This window comes from Rattus rattus, chromosome 3, assembly GCF_011064425.1.
Source record: "Rattus rattus isolate New Zealand chromosome 3, Rrattus_CSIRO_v1, whole genome shotgun sequence".
NCBI classification, from domain to species: Eukaryota; Metazoa; Chordata; class Mammalia; order Rodentia; family Muridae; genus Rattus; species Rattus rattus.
This window is the reverse complement of record NC_046156.1, coordinates 70,265,833-70,287,378: the sequence shown is the minus strand read 5'-3', so window position 1 is coordinate 70,287,378 and position 21,546 is coordinate 70,265,833. Positions and strand designations below refer to the sequence as shown.

Below are 21,546 nucleotides of genomic sequence, written 5' to 3'. Positions count from 1 at the left end.
CTTGCCCTTTCTCCATTGTAAGTTGAAGGGATTGGCGTTCAGGTAGATTGCTCAGGTGTTTCTTCCCATATCCTTACAAATGATCAAAATTATTTTAAGTAGTCCATGACATATTTGTGGAAGTTGGAGATAAAAGTGAGAAATGCTAATACAGAGATTAGGCTATTAGATACCTGTTGCCATGTAAACAGTTATCCCTCAACTTTGAAGCTCAAGACAACATAGTCTCTAATTGCCAGGAATCTAGAGATACTCTCCTGAGTGGTTATGCCTCAGAGTCTCTTCTGACTGGCATTATGAGATCTCTCCACAGAGTCTTGGGAAGTGAACTAACTACTTAGATTAGCTCTCCTGCTCTGTCCTGTGGGATGCTGATTTCCCAACATGCTCCTTCTGAGGAATTCGGGGAGAGTGAATGCAAGCCCACAGCTTACCATAACTGCAGCCATCTGGTTGTAACTTCACCCCAAGACAGAGAAAGCCATGGGAGACTGATACGTGAATTCCATGTTCATGGATCTACAGTGTTCTGTACTCTGAGCTGTCTTCTGAGCATCTCTGTACTCTAGTTTCTCATTGAAGTAGGTAGGAAGAAAGACATGGAAGCCAGAAAAAGTGAGATTGTAACAACATAAGGAAGATAAGTATGTTTGAAATACATCAAAAGCATTCATTGATGGTTACGATAGGAAGAAATTCCCCACCTGATGAACTGAGCAGGTGCTCAGTGGGTTTATACACGAGAGACACTGACAACTCACACTCTGCCTCCAGAAGATGCCTTGTTCTTTGAGAGTAAGTGTAAGCTCTCTGTTATCTAACACTTGATTGTTTTCACAGGATTTCATTAGTAGGCACCTTTGTTATAGAGGGTTTTCTGGTGTTGCATTATTTTCTTCTTGTAGTCTTTTCTCTTTTCATTATTTTGCTTACCTGCTTTCTCAATCCTTCTTTCAACCTAAGAAGCTGCTCAAGCTTGAGGAGAAATATATTAGGAGAGAAAACAGGGAAAACAAACCCAATAAGTCAGGCCACCGGGAGTCCCAGTAGGCTCTATGCGAGATGTCAAGTGTATTTCCTACATGCTTACCATCCATCTGCAGGTCTGCAGTCCTCTCTCTCCACCTCTCTCAGGACTCCTGTAGGCTATCTAGCTTTCCTGGTGATGGAGGCCATTCTGGATCTGCACATAGACAGGTGGCTGAATGCATATTACTTTCATCATGGTCCAAACCAGCTATTGTCTCTTCTATTCTAAATAGTAACTGGTAGGAGTCTAGTGCTTCATTCCACACAGAACATGAAAAAATCACATTACATCTAATTATGGATTTCCCAATCTCTTTTAACCCCAGAAGGATGGTACACATGGGACAGCAGTGAGAGCCCTTTCTGGATTCCTGATGATCAGTCACAAAGCCTTTCTCAGGCCGCCTCTTCCACATGTGTTCTGAGAGGCCGCAAAGCCCATTTCTCTTTTCAAGCCTTCTTAGGTGTCTTTCCTTCTTCATTCTTCTTGATGCCTTCCTCCATAGCTTAGAAAGGCAGCAAAGAGAAGAAAAGGAGCCCGGGGGGAGGGTCACAAGTGAGAGAGACGTCCTCCTCCCCTCCGCTGCTGTGACTTACCAAGGACTTTTGTCAGATCTGAAAGTCTCAAAATGTGCCAGATAGAAATGGAAAATGGTGTCGGGAAGCAAGAACAGATGTTTTCCTTCAAAACAGGGAAAAATCCAAGGAGATGATTTCCTTCGATTTTATTTGTTCCTTCCCCTTTGGTTTTAGATGGAGCCAACATGAAATAAACAGTCTGGGATGCACCTCCCACTGCTTTATGTACTGTTTAACCTTTCTAAAACCAGGGAATCTCAGAATTCCCAAACCATGCAGCCTCGGGAGAAAAGATACACCCCCTCATTTATCATTTCTTTGAGAGATTTGTATGATATATTTTGAACATATTCACCCCAACTCCTCCCAGACCCACTCCTCTCTTTCCCTTTCCTATCCACACAACTTTGTGTCCTTTTAGAAACAAAACTCTGAAACCATTCAGTACAGTGTGTTCTGCCCACGTAACCCTGGATATGCAGCCTTCCACAGGAGTTATGGTCAAACTACCAGGGCCTGCATCTTTAGGAATTCTGACTCTTCCTCTCCCAGAAGTTATCAATTACTAATAGTTCTGTAGCTAGGGGTGGGGCTTCATGCTCACCTCCCCTCGCCATGCTGGAATTTTGTCTGGATTGAGCTTACACACTTTTGTGTACACCGTCACACCCTCTGTGAATTCTTATGTCTAACTGCTTGGCTATGTCTGTAAAGCATCCCCTTGGTGTAGTCATCCACGGTCCCTGGCTCTTCGGATATTCTTTCCGCCTAACTCTTCTACAGTGATCTCTGAGCCTTGGGAGAGGGGGTGTGATAAAGGTATAGATTCTGCAGTAGAGATGAGCGTTCTGAAGTCTGCTATTCTACAGCTTGACCAATGTGGCTTTCTGTGTTAATCCCTGTCTATTGCAAAAGAAGCTTCTCTGATGAGGAGTAGCTGCACTGATCTATGTGTAACTCATCAGGAGTCAGTTTGATGCTATGCTAATTTAGCAAAGTAATGGTAGAGGTTTCTCCCCTAGGACCTATAGACCATCTAACTACAGGGTTTTGGCCCCAGTAATGGGGCCAGGTATGGGTTTCAACTTGTGGGACATCGCATAAAATGCAATCAGAAGGTGGTGAGTTGTCTCCCACGACATTCCTGCCATCGCTGCATCAGGAAGCACGTCTTTTCAAACTGGTTGTTACTGTCCTTCACTTGGCTCACGGCTGGGTAGACATCATGATGATCACTCCCCTCTTCTAGTGTGAACAGTGACTTTCAGCACCATGAAAGCTAGACAGTATGATAGACACCTTAAGTCGAGCGACACCTTGATTTCTCTGTGTTCTGTAACTCAGAATACCAGCTCAAACAAATAAACAGTCTAGTGGTGGGAATGTTTACTAGCTTTGGCTTGTCAGGTCACACGGGGTCCCAGACATTACAGGCTAATTCCGATCTTCTCTTCTCCCTCTGGAACATGGCGTAAGTTCTGTGGGTTCGAATAAGACCCCCATTGCTAAAGGACAAATTGCTTTGCTGTCCCTTTCTTCACTAAGTCTACTGTCTATTCCAAACCTGGGGATCCCAAGAACCCCCACTGCTTCCTATTTCTGCCCTCAGTACTTGCTGTCTGTTCTGAACACTTCAGTCAGAGCAGCAGTTAAAACTAAAGTTAAACCACGCCGCCTGTGTGCTCAGAACTCTGTGATGGTGAAGAGCTCTCACCCTTCTGTGACCCCAGTGATCCCCACAGCCAACTCTGTCCTCCAGCAATAGGCCCTTGCTCTCCTTCTATCTCTCAGCAGAGCAGCTCAAGGTACCATGCTACTGCTTCAGGATCTTTGTACCAGATTTTCACCTGCCTTCGATTTCCTAGAAAACACAAGTCTAGCTCCCCTCAGAAGCTGCCCTTCCTCAAATCATTTCCTAATGAGATTTTCTTACAGCTCAAGAAGAATCCAAGATATATTTATATGAACACATGTGTTCTATTGCTTCAGAAGTTTGTTTTAGAGTCATTGTTAGTAATTTTATCTCAGTGACAGGTACACACACACAAACACACACACACAGGCACACACACACACACACACACACACAGGCACCATAACATACCACATACACTCTGTTATTTCAAAGTCTGCTTGGGGATTGTTGTCAGTTATATTGGATTCCAGTGTCCACAGAAGCCCAATTGTAATCACTGTTGGTTCATCTCACAGGGTGGTCTTAGTGCCCAAGCTTTTGTCCGGGTGGAAGTGGAGGATGTGAATGATAATTACCCTGTCTTCAACCCGTCAACCTATGTGACAAGCATCAGTGGCCAAACTCCTCCAGGAACTGAGATCATCAACGTTCTTGCCAGTGACAGAGATTCTGGAATATATGGGACGGTGGCTTATGAACTCCTCCCAGGGGATCAGTCATCTCTCTTCACCATTGACTCCACTACAGGTATGTGATCTAAGGACAGCCTTGCCCTCTGCTTGTAAACTTCTTAACTACTTAACATCCCAAATTAGGAAGACTAGAAATAGCCATGTTTTGTCCGTAGTAGGAGTGTGGCAAGGTTTGACCATCCAGAAGGCACCATTGTGTGTTGAAATGGACTGGTGCTTTGTCAGTCAAGACCTGGATGAGTTTCACCTCTGTTCACCAAGACCTCAGGATTTTTAGAGACCCAAGTTTCATAGTAATGCCAGTCATCCTGTGTTGGGAGGTTGTCATGGAGACTAAAAACAGTAAATGTGCAGAAGCCGCCAGGTGTGCCTTGTTTGCAAGAGTTTATCTCCCTCTGTCTACTCCAGCATCTTTTCTATGGGTGACTTTGCTTCCCTTCAGTGACCGAGAGGCCAGTGCTGGAGCAGGACTCAGTATATGCCGTTCTTTGTACCAGCATTTTGTACTGGCATTTCTTTAGACCTTGCTTTCTTTGTTTCTGAAATAATAGCTAAAGTTCATCTTTTCCCCCAAACACAGTAACTGTTTATCTGCCAAGGAGCCCAGTGATCTGAATTTTCTAGAAGTTTAAGTATTTCAAACATTACTTATTTTTTTCTCGTTTTTTGTCGTCAAAGTAATGTTTAGAATATTTAATTAGAAGACACAAGATTTCAAGTAACTTCGTTGATAATTATAGAGAGCCTGGCTTCAAAATGAGGCTACAAGCCAAGACAACATTTTGGTGTCTTTTTCATTTCTTTACCAGATCTGAAAATGGTTAGAATAAATTTTTTTAACTTTAATTCTGTGTTATCTGTATATACAAGCTAGTTGTCCTCCAAGAGGACATTCTAATCCAAGCTAGACATTGTACATTATCTTATTTGTGATGACCACGGGTATGACAAGCCTGTCATTGACTGCACAGGACACACAGTGTACTGTGTCTGCCTTTCCATCCAGCCCCAGTTCTTAGTCATTCTTCCCGCCTGCAAGGTGAGCCCCCTCTGGCATGTGACAAGACATCTGGGGGTGAGTTATTTACCCTGGGGCCTTTAGAAGGCAAAATTTCCCTTGCTTAAAATAATTCACTGACGTGGCCCCCTTAACATTTTCAAGATCAGAGAAACATAGTTTGTAGGAAATTAGTCTGCTTATCTAGGCTTTTTCAAAATTCATCTTAACTGAGGACCTTAACTGCCTGTCATAGTCAGGCCCCGTAGGGCAGTAACATTGCCAAAAATATATAGGTCAGCCATAATCAGGAGACGGGATCTAAAAGCATTTAGTGGATTGTTTTGAAAAGACATCACGTTCACCATCCCAGAGCCCCTGGAAGAGCTTGAAGAAGGAGCTGTTAGGCATTCTGTTCACAGGAGAATTTTCTGTCCCTGTGGGCCATGGAGAGCCCTGTGCCTCTCTTCCTGGCACTCTCTACACAGCAAATGCCATTACTAATCATAGAGAGTGCTTTATGTAGGTCATTATCTAGGGACACATCAGAGGGATTTTTTTTTAAAGCAAAGACCAAGTTTGTAATGGAAGCAGCCTTGGGTTACTGTTGTTGGCAGGTTTGAAGGTTGTGTGTTTGGGTGGAAGGCATTTGTCAGGCAAACAACATTTGGAATTTAGTTGTATTTAATCACAAATTGTAAGTGATCCAGGAGGACTGGTTATGTTTTGTTTTAACCTTTAGAGAATGGAACGGTGTCATTGCTAGCTATGGGAAAAAGTTATCCAGGGAATGGGCAGTGCCAACCTGTACCACTGCTTTCCAGAAGTTCACATGGTGAAACCCAGAAGCCAATGTGTGTTTTCAGAATACCAGTAGGGCTCCAATGTCTATATCGGTTATGAAATGTGACCTCATATGTTACCTCAAATACTTCTGGTCCTTTGTACAATTAAGATCTACTTTAAAGCAAGCAAGTTTAAACATTATTATTAGTTATAGACACTATCTCGTACAATAGATAGTCAGAAATTCCATTCTGCTTGAGTGAAACAAAATATCCTTTTTGTAGGTCATCCTGTTTCCCTCAGTCTTAGTTCCTGGCAACTTCCATTCTGTTCTCAGCTGCTGTCACATTGACTTTTTCTTTTGACTCCCTCAGAAGAGCGAGATCAGTGTTTGTGTATGGCTCTTTTCGCTTAGCACTGTTGTCTCCTAGGATATTCGTGTTTTCGTAAGTGATAGAATATCCTTTGGAAGACTAAGTAGCCTGGGGTACATGCATGGCATTTTCCTCAGCCATGCACTGATAGGCACTTCAGTCCAGTCCATATCCTGGCCATTGTGAATAATGCCACAGTGTAAAGAACAGGCAGGTGCTTTCTCAGTGTGCGGATTTTACTGTCATTGGCCATATACCCAGAAGTGGATGCTCTATTTTGGACGTTGTGGACTCTCTGTATGTGTTTTCCCATAGTGACCATATCACATGCTCTATCAACAGATGTTCTCAAGGAGGAGAAGGTGGAGTACTGAAATATGGATGTCCCCTTCTGGAGTTGTTGTGTTTTAGTAACTTTTCTTTTACCATAAAGCCCACTTCTATGAAAGGCAGTAGCGATAGAAAAGTCCTGAGATGCCCTGTCATTAAACGTTTGTGAAGTAAATGGATAAATGACAACAGACATAATTGGAAAGTGGTTTGAATTATTACTGCAACCTCCCAAGGATCTGCCTGGGAATTCCATTGATAATAAGGAACAAAACTTGGTTTAAAATCCTCTCTGTGACATGGCATGGCCACGAACCCTGTCCCATTCTCCCACTTTTTTTTTTTGACTCTCAACTTGTGTGGACACTTCATGTTTTCTCTCTTCCTTTTGTGTTTAGCTTTATAAATTTATTTTCAAGGGTGAGACCTTTCTGTTTACAGTGGGGATTTTTCAACCTGATCTCAATGTACCTGATTCTCATTCTCCCTTTGGGGCTTGAGTTCTTACAGTGCTTGGCAGATAGTGTAGTCATCTAGTAAAAAGGCTGAGACCCGGTGAGTCAACCTATGTGATCACTGGCCCTCCAAACGCTCGCCTATCTCTGTAGGAACCACGCTCTCTTGCCTTCAGTCTATTCATTCTTTATTTGGATGATGTTTTTATTTGTCCCAGGCATGCTATTTGAAAGCTTACGTAATTTGTGTTGGAGGTTCGAGTTTTCTAGAGGAAGAGATCACTCATCGATCTGCTTCTGCCACAACCAAGATGCATGCCTTGAAAACTTAGTGTACTCTTCTGGGAAAAGAACTATTTTGAAGGAAACTGGAAGTGGATGTGTCAGTGTTGTGGCTGTCTTCTCTTGTGGGTTTATCTTCCTGTTCTGTTTCTGGTTTCCTATGTTTGTTGCTCATTCAGAGAACATTTTTGTAGGCTGCTTTCAGGCACGAGGCGAGAGGTTCTGACTGGAGCCTTCGCTGCTCAGTCCAGTGGCTTGCTTTGATGTGGGCAAGAGGCAGGCCACTCTGGTTTGAGTTTTAAGAGGGAGAAACACAGGGAGTAGATTTATTAATAGCTCTCCTTGCCAGTATTTTATTCTATTTATAAATTATGTGTAGATATGTTTTATTCTGCTTAACTCTGTGTGTGTTTGTGTGTTTGTGTTTGTGTGTGTGTATATGTGTGTGTTTGTGTGTTTGTGTTTGTGTGTGTGTGTGTGTGTGTGTGTGTGTGTGTGTGTGTGCATCTGTATATGGCCACATGTGGAAGTCAGGGAGCAAGTTTCAAAACACAATTCTCACAATTCTCTCCTTTCACTGTGTGGTGAACACAGGTTTTCATGTTTGGCTACAAACACCCTTACCAGCCAAGCCATCTTGCTAACCCGAGATGAACTTCTTGCAAGTCTCCAACCTGTGATAATCCTCCTGCCTCTGCCTCTTTAGTAGCATATATTTTTTTCCTAGCTGGTAAATACCACCACACCCAGAAGCCTCCATTTCAAAGTACTCTTCATAGTAGCATAAAACAGCCATCGAATAGCTTTGATTTCATCTTATTTACCTAATTCTTTTTCACTTAAGGGCAACTTAATTGCCAAATTCAGCGTCTGTGATCTTATCTGGGGCCATATATGCAAAGGAGAGGCTCCTTGGGGCTTGCTAGCTGCCAGGTCAGTGAGAGATATTGCCTCAAAACCTAAGGTGGAGAGCTACAGAGGAAAATATACACTGTAGAACTCTGATGTAAACACACACACACACACACACACATGCAAACACATGCACACACATGCATACACATGTGAGCATACACACACACATGTGCACACACACATGACTGTGTAGCTCATCTACTTAAGACATAAAGTGTAAGCAGGACCACCTGTGCAGCACACCCACAACGCGTATACAAGACACTGCCCTAACTCCGTGGGGCACACCAGTGACTAACACAGGCAGACATGCCTCTCAACAGCGCTTACAGGAATAGGCTTGTGCTGCCCGACCTAAGTTTAGTTGTGGTATACACAAAGTTTAAGCTTTGTGCTACAGAAAAATAAGTAATCAGATGGGTAGCCGCCTGCCGGCCCAGGGCAGCGGTGCCCCAGTGTTATTGCAATGTTTCGTTTGTATGGGTTGTGAGGACTTCAGTGTGGATGATAAGTAATGTAGCATGGGCCATTTTTCTTTGTTTTCAGAGCAGACTCTTTTTTCTTTCCTAATGTTAGTTTTATGCTCAGATTTCTTACCATGCAACGATTCTCATAATTCTTCCTGATTGCCACTCTCCTGTGCTTTAACATTTGATGCTCTGCTGTGTACTTAATAAATTAATACCATACCCCATTTTATAAGGGCTGTGAGCCTGCTCATGCCAAATAAATATTTTTTCTTGTACATGCAAGACAGACTCTGAAATTAATCATGAGCACCTAATGAGTAAATGTTACTTTCAAAGGAAACAAAAGCATGTTAGAGAATTTTCTCATGAGTGCTTTCAGTACGAGATCATAGACTTGCAGAAATGGAAAGTTCTTTACAAATCCACTGCCTCACTGAGCAAAGGAAAATTAAACTAGAAGGGACATGGTGATATGCCCAAAAGTGGAGATAGGCAATATATGGAAAAGGTGATTAAGATCATGTCCCACATAAACTTTTAAATTTAAATTTAAATTTTTTATTAATTAATTTATTTACTTACTTTATATCCCAACATTTGCCCCCTTTCCAGTTTCTCCCTTACCCAGATCCTCCCCCATTCTCCCCTCTTGTTTTCCTTTGAGAGGGGAGCCCTCTCAGGTATCACCCCACCCTGGCACATCAAGTCTCTGCAGGACTGGGCGCATCCTCTCCACTGAGGCCAGACAAGGCAACCCAGCTAGGGGAAGGGAATCCACCAGCAGACAAGTTCAGAACCAACTTGCTCCAGTTCTTGGGGGACTTGCATGGTGATGAAGCTGCATATCTGGTACATATATGTGAGGTGGACCTAGATCCAGATCATGCTCTCTCTTTGGTTGGTGATTCCGTCTCAGGGAGGCCTCTAGGGTCCAAGTTAGTTGACTCTGTTGGTCTTCCTGTGGAGTCCATCCTCTTTAGGTCTCTCAATCCTTCCCCCAATTCTTCTACAAGACTCCCTTGAGCTTCATCTAATGTTTGGCTGTGGGTCTTTGCATCTGTTTGCATCAGCTGCTGAGAGGAGCCTCTTAGAGGACAGTTATGCTAGGTCCCTATCTGTAAGCATAACGGAGTATCACGAATTGTGTCAGGGATTGGTTATTGCCCATGGGATGGGTCTCAATAAAGAACTCAAGATGTTAGACATCAACAACCCAAATAACCCAATTAAAAAATGGGGCACAGAGCTAAACAGAGAATTCTCGACAGAGGAATCTTGAAGGGCCAAGAAACACTTAAAGAAATGTTCAATGTCCCTAGTCGTCAGGGAGATGCAAATCAAAATGACTCTGAGATTCCACCTTACACCCCTCAGAATGGAGATCAAAAAGTCAGGAGACAGCACATACTCCTGAGGTTGTGGAGCAAGGGAAACACTCCGCCATTGCTGGTGGGAGTGCATCATTATAGAAGTTAATTTGGCAGTTTCTCAGAAAATTGGAAATAGTTCTACCTTGGAACTTAGTTATATCACTCCTGGGCATATACCTAAAAGATGCTCTACCATACCAGAAGGACGCATGCTCCACTCTGCTCATAGCAGCCATATTCATAAGAGCCAGAAGCTGGAAGCTATGCTATGTCCCTCAGTTGAAGAAAAGAAAAAGGAAATGTGGTTCACATACACAACGGAATAAATATTACTTGGCTATTAAAAACGAAGGCATCATGCATTTTTCAGGCAAATGGAGAATTAGAAAATATCATCCTGAGTGAGGCCACCCAGACCTAAGAGAACATGCATGGAGTGCACTGATAAGTGGATATTAGCCATAAAGTACAGGATAACCACGCTGCAATCCACAGATCCAAAGAAACCAAATAACAAGGAGGATGCTTGACTCTTTCTCAGAAGGGAAAATAAAATAGATATCAGAGGTGGATGGATGAATGGAGGGGATTGGGTGGGAAAGGGTATGGGGAGAGGAATGGGGCAGGAGAATCAGGTGTAGGGAGACCAAGGGAGAGAGGATGGAAATCAGCAGTGGGCAGGGCTGGAGGACATCTCTAGGACATGCCAGGGACTTGGGACTGTGGGAAGTTTATTTACTATTTCGAGTAGATAAACAGGATTTTTATATCCATGTATAAACTAGGAGTTCATACCCTATGAAGCCGACTTACTCACGGATAAAATTATAAACCCAACACTTGGTTTTCATATTGAACTTCCAATCCTATGTTCTTTCTATTGTTGGAACTATGTTTAAACTGAAGAAAAAAGGTAAGACAAATACAGATTCTCTTATTCAAGTAAATAGGGGTAAGAAGATCTCTCTTTGTGGCTTCCTATACAAGCCTGTTCGAAGCACCAAACTAAGTACTAATTTTTAAACTCATTGTTTTAATTGAAGAGTTTAGTGGAGTATTGCAATAAATGTATTTTTTTCTTAAGATGTCATTTGGTTCTCAATTTAAAGTAAAATGTCTATTCTAGTCCTTTCTGCTGCTACAACGTATACCCCAAACAATTGGTAAGTCTTTCATTGCCACAAAATGAAAAAGAAGAGACTTTGGAAGTACCAATAATTAATAAGGAATTAGTGTTGCTATTCTACAGCTTGGGTTATTACTATTTGGGGGGAACTATTTATCTTATGTTCCATATTAGGAGATAGTTCTGATTTTTCTTATTTTCATTCTTTCTCACAAGATCATTTTACAACTCAAGTAATCTTCAACAGATTAATTTATAGGGAGGATTTCCAATATGTTTAAGACTATTGTGTCTTTTTCAAAATATTTGATCCTAAAAGTTAGTAGTGCTTAACTACCGGTCACATGCATTTAAAACGTGGCAGGATCAGCTGACAGATGATCTTCATGATCCATCTTCTCACCGCTCCCACTCCGCCAATCTAAAACCCCTTTCCCCTGAGACTTAAAATTAAAAAGTGACACTGTGAAGAACATAGACAAATGACAACGCAGCTAAGGACTTGTAAAGGTTCTAGTTCCTTTTTCAGTGGGTATGAGAGTTTATTTGCCCTAGAGCTCCAGATCGCTGAACCTTACTGAGACGTCAAGGCAGGATCTCAAGTAGACAGTCACATCTTCTCCACAGACAAGAGCAAAGCATATGCATCCTCACTTGTTTGCTTGCTCTCCGCTAACTTTCTGCTTTCTTGAACTGTTCAGTGTCTCTTGCCAAGGGAATGGTGATGCCCATAAGGGTCTGGCTCTTTTCACATCAACTAATCAAGATAGCTCCCCATAGACATGCTCACAGGTCAATCTGATCTAGATAATTCCTCATTAAAACACACTTGGAAGGTGATTCCAGGCTTGTCAAGTTGAAAACAAAAAACAGATCAACACAGTGTATAACTCCAAATACTTATTAAAACACAAAATAACCAGTGATCTGTAAATTTATTGGTATTTGTCTTTCAAGGTTGAGGTTGATCGTTGTACCAATAGCTAATGATGATTTGCAAGGGTCATAAAAAATGGGAGCCAAACAACCACTGTGCTTTAAAATATTAAGAAGACAGTGTTACAGATTGCAAGCTGTCCAATATGTACTAACGGAGTCTTTTATTATTTTACTATTTAGTATGCAAAATGTGTATATTTAGTTTAATTATATTTTATATGCGGCATGAATATGCACATGAAAACACACACACATGTGCACGCACACACACACACACACACACACATGACTCAAATTACACTTTCTGTTTGTAAACTCTGCTCCTGTGAAGTTGAATAGAAAGAGACTGAATTAAAAATTCAGCCTGTTCTAGATTTCCATGCTTTTGTGTGTGTGTTAAAAATTTTAAAGAGAGTGCATGTTCGAAATGTTTATCTATATATTCACAGTTTCAATGATTCACCCCTCTTCCATATGGTGAATGTTCACTCAACAAAATTTCCTAGACCCAGGAGTGTATCTCTAATGGTTATTTCCTTCTTACTGCTTTCCTGGACTCCTCAGTTGACTCTCCTTTGGGTCAGCACATTAAAAGACAACAAAACACTTTCTGTAGACCAAAGGGGAGCATCGTTTTGCTTTTCATTACCTCACTTTCTGTGCAAGTGTGTGTGTGTGTGTGTGTGTGTGTGTGTGTGTGTGTGTGTGTGTGTGTGTAGTGGCTCTGGTCTTGAATCCTTACATGTACTAAACACATGCCCTGTCACTGAGTTGCATTCTCAGCCACTCTTCCTCATTAAGGGACTGTGTGTATCTTCCACAAGAAAGAGTAACTCAGGGAAATCCCCATGTACTGAACTCAGAATTCAGCAAAATCTAGAATAGCTACACAAGGTGATATGGGACAGAGGGAACATGGGCTGTGGCACTTTTCAGGACAGCTCCAATTGCATCAGGAGAAAACCTGATGATTCCAGAGTGGCAGATCTGGAGGTGGACAGTCTTAGGTATTTATAACAAAAAACTAAAATGTACTTTTGAGCTGTAAAGTAAGCAAGAAGCCCTGCATTCCACAGGTTCTGTGTGGTGTGGGTTATAGGAAAGAGTCACATCTTGTTAAGATATAGAAGGTTGACAGATCGGAGAGAGAAGATTGATTGATCCCGGGGAGCTGCTGTTGATTTCCAGGTTTCTCTGGGGTGAGTTACCTGCAGCTCATTGACTGTTCAGAGAACCTAGTACATGTTCCCTGAGCTAAGAATAAGGCTCACAGAAGACTCGTGTCTGGCAGTCATCTGAGAAATCTGAAGGGAAAAAAATGGCTGGCAGCAGAATAAAGGAGTAGTTTCTGAAGTGGAGGCAAACCACATTCCAGAAGCTTGTAGGGCTGAACAGAGCTCAATGTTTCTCCTGGTTACATTCGGAGAAAGAAAAATGGTGTTGTTGTTAGGTTCTGTCTCTTCAGGAGCACAGGGCACGCCTCCAATTCTTTGTAGACAAGAAGCAGTAACAAACATTCTGAATAAAGATTAGATTAGAATATAGCTTCAGATTAGAAGTTATAGAGCTGCCCCAGAGTAGCCAAGAATATACTTCCCACAGTTTGTCTCTTGAGCATCTTCCCAAGGCTCATTTGATCGTAGCTTGGTCCACAGCTTATGTGCTGCTGAGAGATGGCAGAATTCCTAGGAGACCAGGCCTAAGGGAGATGTAAGGTTCTTACATCTTGGTGGCTGCCTCTGAAGGGGAATCTTAGGACTGCATCTCATATTCTTTCTCTGTCTTTGCTTCCTCTGTCATTTGCCGTCATCATAGAGGACTGGGTTCCAACAGACCAAAAATAGTAAGGCCAAGGGACAACAAGCCATGTGGAACTTTCCAATGTTCTATGGTCCACACCCCTTCTCCCATAGGATCATGTCTTGCTGTTATCATTACAGGAAGCTCACCCAGAGACAAAACACCACTTCTGAGATGTAATCAGGAGTTGTGCTACCCTACCTACAACCTGTATTGAGCCAAAAGTATAATCTAAACTAAACCCTTTTAGGTTGATTTTCTTGGGTCTTTGTTATGGTAACAGAAAGCTGATGAAAAAATGAAAATGGCTTTTAAGCAACTGCTCAGTCTAAGAAATCTTCGTGCTAGGTCGCTATGACACTGCCTGTCAGGCAGTGCTTCCTGCCCACTCTCTGCCTCCTCTCCTCTCGCTTCAACCATGAATGATTCAGAAACTCCAGTGAGTGAGGTGAGAGAGCAGACAAGAGGTAATCTAAAGGGAGGAGGAGAAGCTAATCACTTTGACATGAATAGCATACTTCCTACCTAAACGACATGTAAAGTTAGAGTTCTGCTGTCCTTTATCTAATGATAATCCAGGCATTGTGAGGATTGCTCGTAAGGACAAAGCTGTGAGGCAGAACAGGTAGAACTAACTGGAGGGTACTTTACAAGTATTGTTTCTTTTGTGTGTGTGCATATGTGTGTATGTGTGTATGTTCATATGTGTGTATATAGATGTGAGTACATACATGTGGAGGTCAGAGGTTTCCTTCAGTGTCTTCTATAACTCTGAACTTCATCTTTGGAGCCAAGTTCTCTCACTGACTCTGGAGCTGGCTGACTTGCCTAGACGGGCTGACCTCTGCCTGTGTCTCCGAGCACAGGGGTCATAGATGCGTGCTATCATACTGGCATTGTCATGTGCATGCTGGGGACCTGAACTTTACTGATGGGTCCATCTCCCCTGTCCTCATTCCATTTCTTCCAAGGGGTACATGGCTGAAACTTTTGTCCTAACTCTAGCATTTGTCTGTATTCTTAAAGTTATTTCCTATTTTATCTATCTATTTCTCAGATTCATCTACACTAATGTAATTCCTCATTCTTTTTCCTTTTTCTTTTTAAACTATGAGTTTGGATTTTTATCTGAGAGAATTCTCTGAACCCAGAGAATGAAGGTGGGCTGCTCTGGAAAGCACTTGTGTTTTGCTTTTGTTCAAATGCCTTAGGGACATATCTGTCTTCATTTATATCCTGTCTCTGTTTCTGTCTGTCTCTGCCTGTCTGATATTCTCTCTCTCTCTCTCTCTCTCTCTCTCTCTCTCTCTCTCTCTCACACACACACACACACACACACACACACACACACACACACACACACACACCATGGAACACTCAGGTCATCTCCAGTGTTATGTCTATACCATTTACATTTTTTTCTTGGCTTCAATTTTTCTCCTCATTATCTGTATTGTTAATCCAGACTTCAGATTAATACAAGAGCTGCTTCCCATTCAGGAATTCTCAGAAGAAATGTTTATCACCTCTAGCACTGAGTTTCAAATCAGACAATTTTCTTTGCAGCCCCCTGGAGATGAAGTAATTTATTTCTAGTTCATCTTGCGACTGAAACTTTGTGGAATAATTTTATCAGACAAAACCCGGATAGACTTTCAATCCCTGTCCTCTCCCTACCCATAGAAGACTGTGGTGTGGTCTTCTGCTGTCTGAATACCACAGATTCATTAAAGGGAAAGCTCACTCAAGAGCACTAGGATTTGGCAGATTATCAGAGTCAAGGCTCAATGCAGCATGCTGTTCAATGTCTCTAGACGTGATTTAATTTTTAGCCCCTTTTATTGTTGACCTATTCTTTCAGAGACCGTATATTCACATTTTACAAAGCAGCTGCTCCTGGGAAGGGAGTCTGAGGACCAGTATGAAACAGATAATCCCCACCGAGGTTACTTTCTGTGGTCATCGGTGATCTATGGCTGTCTTATTTCATGTGTACGATAATGAACATTGAGAGAAGTATTACTTTGAAAGTCAAAATTATAGCATCTCATTTTTTTCTTATTACAGTTCTGTATTTTCTCATATACAGATATGGAAAATATTGACTGCATGGTTTAAAACTTGACTTCTTAAAAGGATAAAAATTGCTGACTTAGAGGAGCTCTTTAGAGTGCGTGCTGAAGTCACTGTATGCCTGTGCTTTTGTGTGTTCAGGGAGCACCATATGCTTAGGACTCCAATCAGCCACAGAGGGGATGAGCTCGTAGCATAATTTCACATTGAGATTGAAAAAATCAAATAGAACTTCCAAGTTCTTCTAACTAAGTAGTTTACTTTTTGTGAAAAATGCTTGCCTGTCCATCTGTCTGTCTGTCTATCTATCTATCTATCTATCTATCTATCTATCTATCTATCTATCGTCTATCTATCCTCTATGTGTGTGCAGGTGTCCATGTGAGTATGTTTGTGTATCTGTGTGTGTACATATGTGAAAGTGTCCTGTAGACACCAGAAGAGGAAGTTGGATTCTCCGGAGCTGGAGTGGTGGCTGTGAGTTATCTCTCACAATCTAAGTCATCTCTCCAGCCTGTCAAATTATTTCTAATATCTGTGATGTTACGTATTTGAAGTAAATTATAGGATTTGACCAAATCTTCTTTGTTAAGGTAATTAAAGCCAAAGTAACTAGGATAACATATTTCTGGACCATGAATAGTTTTGTTAAAAAGTTACCATGCCCTTGCTATGCCTTAAAAATCCATATGAAAAACAAGGAGTTAATATATTAGTGTATTAGTAATAACACTTTTGTTTCTGCACACACCTATAGGGTCCTTAACAATATGCGTGGGCATTTGGATATTTCATATTTAGGCAATTGGAAGTGCCTTTGCCTCTGCTTCAAGTATAACTGATATCTCACACAACTCCAGCAGGTAGATGCCTGTCCGTCCATCCATCCATGGAAGACTTCCATGGAGACTTAGATGCTCAGAGAGTGTTGTGGCCTGTCTCCTGTGAGATGGTTATGTGGAGCAGGCATCAGCACACCCTGCCACAGTGGAAAACTTCCAATGGGCAGAGCCCATCTGAGAAAGACGGTCAAGGAGACAGCAAAAGGAGACGTTAGATTTCATTTGTCAGCAGTCCACAGATACACTGTCATCACTTACACATTGTCTAATTTTGTTCTCTCTAAAGCACCCAGATAAAGCAGGCTTATGTTTTCTTATTCAAGCAGCATCTGTCAGTTATCTTGTTGTTTATTGTTTGGACGGTAATTATAGCAGCACTGAGACACATGTGTGAGTCAACCTTTGGTTACAACTGCCACACGCACCAACATACACACGAGTTTCTCTCTAAAGACTATAATTTTCTCTAGCCGCCGAACCCTAAATAGACATAAAAGAACAGCAATAATGTAAGCTTGGCTTTATTATGTATATTTAATCTTATTTTTAAATATTTCAAAAATAGTTTGTTCCCCTTGTCAGAATCTCCCTGTGAGGAGGAGGAAAATGGTATGCTATTAAAGATATGAGAATATAGAGCTCTAGTCTATTAATAATAATGAATGTCATTAAGCAAAAGCTGCACAGGTATTGGTTCTACATGAGGATGCACAGACCAAACCAACACGACGTCACACATGATGACTCCCTGAACAATGTCAAGAGAGAGTTCATGAGCTGATCCATAAACCAGACAATTTCAGCCAACAAGAAAAGGAATTCCCTTTCGCTTTAATCTTTACAAGAAAAATAGCTTTGAAATGACCTGTCACTTTTTCTTTCTTCTGCCCCTTTCCCACTATAAAATCAACTTCCTCTGCTTGCCTCATTCAGAATATTTTAATCACAAGGCATGGCCTAGTTCTAGAACCACAAAAGTCAGTCAAGGTCTTTAAATGAAATCTGTGCTAATTTCATCATTTGACAGTGTTGATTGGCCATTTTCTATGCATCACTGACTTTTATCCATATTCTGCCTGTGTTGATCATTTTGTCTGAATGTATTGTGTGGTGTGCCCAGTTAGAAGGTAATCCACAGAAGAGAAGTGACCTGGATAAGATCATTCAAGCCATTCCTGTCAGCCAAGACTCTATGGTTTCAAAGACCATGCTCCGCCAGGTGCTTTCTCTCTGAGTTAGCTCAGTCAGGGCTGCTGTAACAGAGTACTGTGAATAACAGCATGGTACTGACTCTCAGTTCTGGAGGCCAAACATCTGAAACAAAGGTGCTACGGGCTTGATGCCTTTGATGCCTGAGAACTAAGTGTTTTATTTCCCGGACAGTTTTCGGTGGCTGCCAGCAATTCTTGACTCTTGGCAGCACTACCTCCAAATGTGTCTTCATCTTTATGTGGTAATTTTTTTTTACATCTGAGTCTTCTTGGTTTATTTCTTCTTAGAAGAACTTTAGTCATTATTGAAAGCCTTCAGTTTCATGCAGAGACCATATTATAAAAGCCTACTTCAGAGGTTGCAAGGAGATATGTGTTTTGGGAGCAGACCTTTCAACCTATTCGGCTGCCTTTATAGTCATCTGGTCTTCAGAAAATATGGGATTCTTTGCTCTTCCATTGCTGAAAATTGTGACTTCTTCATTTGATTCCCTCAGGCAACAGAACCAACTACACAGGTCAAGGTATTCGAAGAGTTTTTGTCTGTCTTTTCCTTTAGGTTGAAGGGAGTAAATGCGTGCAGTTGGTTCTCTTGAATTTCAGACACTTTCATGTGACCACTTGAAAGATAGAGTTTCTGGTCTTTCAGCCTAGTCCACTGGCAGGTATTGCGGCCCCCCAAGTGGGAGCTGTGGGCCCACACTCATGTCAACTGCTCATGTTAATATCTATGTTTATAAGGTTAGAGAGGATTTTTAAGTACTTTTAAAATATTAACTTTAATGCACACAGTGTAAACCCATAAATAATATAGGTAATAGAACTATTCAGTAGAGGAAGACAAAGAGAAAATGCACAGCTAAGACTGGGTTACATAAAATCACCAGTTTATTGAGGTAGTGGGATATGCTGGAATGAGAAGGGCCATTATGGCCTCTTCCAAAATCATCTTTGTGACTTAGTAGGAAGGTTCTGAGGACAGATGAGACCCTGCTCTAGTCTTAGGTCATTTCTTATGTGCTCTTTTCCACAGGGTTTTATAGAATATTGATATTCCTCTGATTGACCCATCTTTCCCTTTCTGCATAAAGTTTTAAATTAATTACTCACCACACGTGATGATATTTTGGGCCTACATGGAATTATTCACTTAGCCCCAGAGTTCTTGGAGGGAAGAGTGCTAGTGTTGTAGCAGGGAGCCCATGTTCCTCAGGCTTGTGATATGCCACATGTTTGCAGATGCTGTTTAATTGGGCCTCTCAGCATATCTGCACACTCAGTGGCGCCATTCCGCAGTTTGTTTGTAGGTCACAAATAGATTCAGAAGGTTTATGAAACTGTTCAAGGCCAACTCTGACTTGACAGAACAAGGATTTGAAGGCAGTTGTATCTGAGTCTAAGAATCTGACACCATAGTCTTTTATTATTCCATAAACTCAAAACAATGGATGTCTTGCCTTGCTTCTGTGAGTCAGATCCCCATATGGAAAATGTCTAAGATGCCAGGTCTATGGGAGAGCCTGTTTCTGTTAAGATTTAATCAAAATCATTCCCAAGGAGGCCTAGTGCTGAGCACATAAAATTAGCATATAGAATCAGAAAACTAACAGCCTTTGTCTAACAGTCATAGCATTTGAAGGCAGGGATTCAAAGGAAGGCATCACGAACTTCCTTCAGTTGCTGAGTGCAAGAGAACGATGACTATTTTAAAACTGGGAGAGTGAACTCATGCTCTGGGTATACCACAGTAGCTAAGCAGGCCATGCGGCCATTACAGAAATATCTCTCATAAGCCATCTGAAGCAAGTTCACAAGACTGGGGCTCCTGCGAATCTCAGGCCAGACAATTTCACCAAGAGTCAAGGCATCCTGTCTGTCTGGTTTTGTGACATAAACTGCAGTGTGCTATGGTTAAACATCCCCTGTGGTTAAATATCCCAAGTAGGAGGGATAGGTTTAAAAATACCCATGATTAAGATTTGATATGGGGAGCCTCTTTAATGAGTGCCTAGGAGTTATGTGACAACTATTTTTTCTATTACCATTATAGTTACACCATAACTGTAATTTTGCTACTGTTATGAATCTTAACGTAATATAATGTAAATATTTTGGAGAGAGAGGTTTGCCTAAGTGGTTGGGACCCATAAGTTTCTGGAAAGGATAGAATGAGCTGGGTACAACGTTGTTTCCTTCTTTCTGTTTGTGCATGCCATGTGACCAACTGCTTCATTCACCTTCTGTCCCTTCCCTGCCACAATGCTACCTTGAATTATCTATTTTATTTCAAATGAAAAAGTAACTAAGATAGCATTCTCATGGAACAAAAGGGACAAAATCCAAGTTTTTCTGCCATGTGAGGATGTAATAAGAAGATAGCTAACTGCAAACTTGCCGAGAAAGCACTTGCCAGGGTGGGAGGGTCTGTGTTGCCTTGACCTTTAGCTTTTCAACCTCTAGATCCATGAGAAATCAATTTCTATTGTTCAAGCCTCCTGGGATGTGATATTTCTGTTGTAGCAATCCATACCTACTAATGCATCTTCTTCTTTCTGTAACCTTTTGACTGGTCTCAGTTGAAAGGAGGAGGATTATTTTGTTCATGGTTTGAGGTCATACACATCAGGGTGGGAAAGGAATGGTGTCAGAGTGGTTCAGACTGTGACACCACAGAATGTCCACTTAAGCTCGACTTCCCAATGGTTCTACAGTCTTCTGGACAGTGCCACACTTGAATAACGAAGCAATAATAGTTTATTATTTTACAAACTATACCAAAACCAGATTGGAAGTATTTATAGCAAAAATTCCTAGAATGAGTTTTGTGCACTTTGGCAGGCAATCACAGTCGGTGCTCAGCCAACACTCTCTAATCTTACTATTTCAGGGCACCACACCTGAGAATGGCGCTGCCCACTTTCAGGCTGAGTCTCTCCACATCCGCTAAGACCATTCTTCAAAGGCATGCCCATAGTTCAGCCTGATCTAGCTACTCCTCACTAAGGCTCTCCTCCTTGATGATTTGAAGTTGTATAGAGTTGACAGAACTAACCATTACAGTAGCTGAGACTGGCTTTGAACTTCTGATTCTTAGGATCCTGACACCTGGGCAGATTGTGAGCACCCTATAAGTGTGTTAACTCTACATGAGAATAGTGAGACCTCTAACCCATTATTCTCATTGCTTGGCACTGCCAATACAATAGTAAGAAAAAGGGCAGCACAAATTCTTCTGATGAGGCGATATGCCCCTAAACTCTAGGAAATTATTCCTTGGAAGAATCTGGATATCATTTGCAAGCATGCTCAAATTTCTTTGTTGCAAAAGAGACGTGTCAATTTAAATTCTCCGGTGAAGCACTCAGTAGGATGTGAAGAGATTGATTACAAGGCATTGGCTCATGCAATTATAGGGGCCAGCACGCTCCTATGTCAGTGCTTATGTTCTATTCAGGCCTTCAACTAATTGGAGAAAACACATCTACATTCCAGAGAAAAAGCTATTGTATTCTGTCTTTGGTTTTGAATGTTCGTCTCATCCCCAAACACTGTTTGATACATGCTCAGAATGCTGGATGAT

At 41.6% G+C, this 21,546-nt stretch overlaps 1 protein-coding gene across 1 annotated transcript in view; it reads left to right on the top strand.

Moving 5' to 3' along the window:
* Dchs2 (dachsous cadherin-related 2) overlaps positions 1 to 21,546 on the top strand; it is a 204,819-nt gene that overhangs the window by 114,345 nt on the left and 68,928 nt on the right. Inside the window, exon 3 of the mRNA XM_032898182.1 lies at positions 3,820 to 4,051. Within this exon, the coding sequence (XP_032754073.1) occupies positions 3,820 to 4,051 (232 nt within the window). The remainder of the gene's footprint in view (positions 1 to 3,819; positions 4,052 to 21,546) is intronic.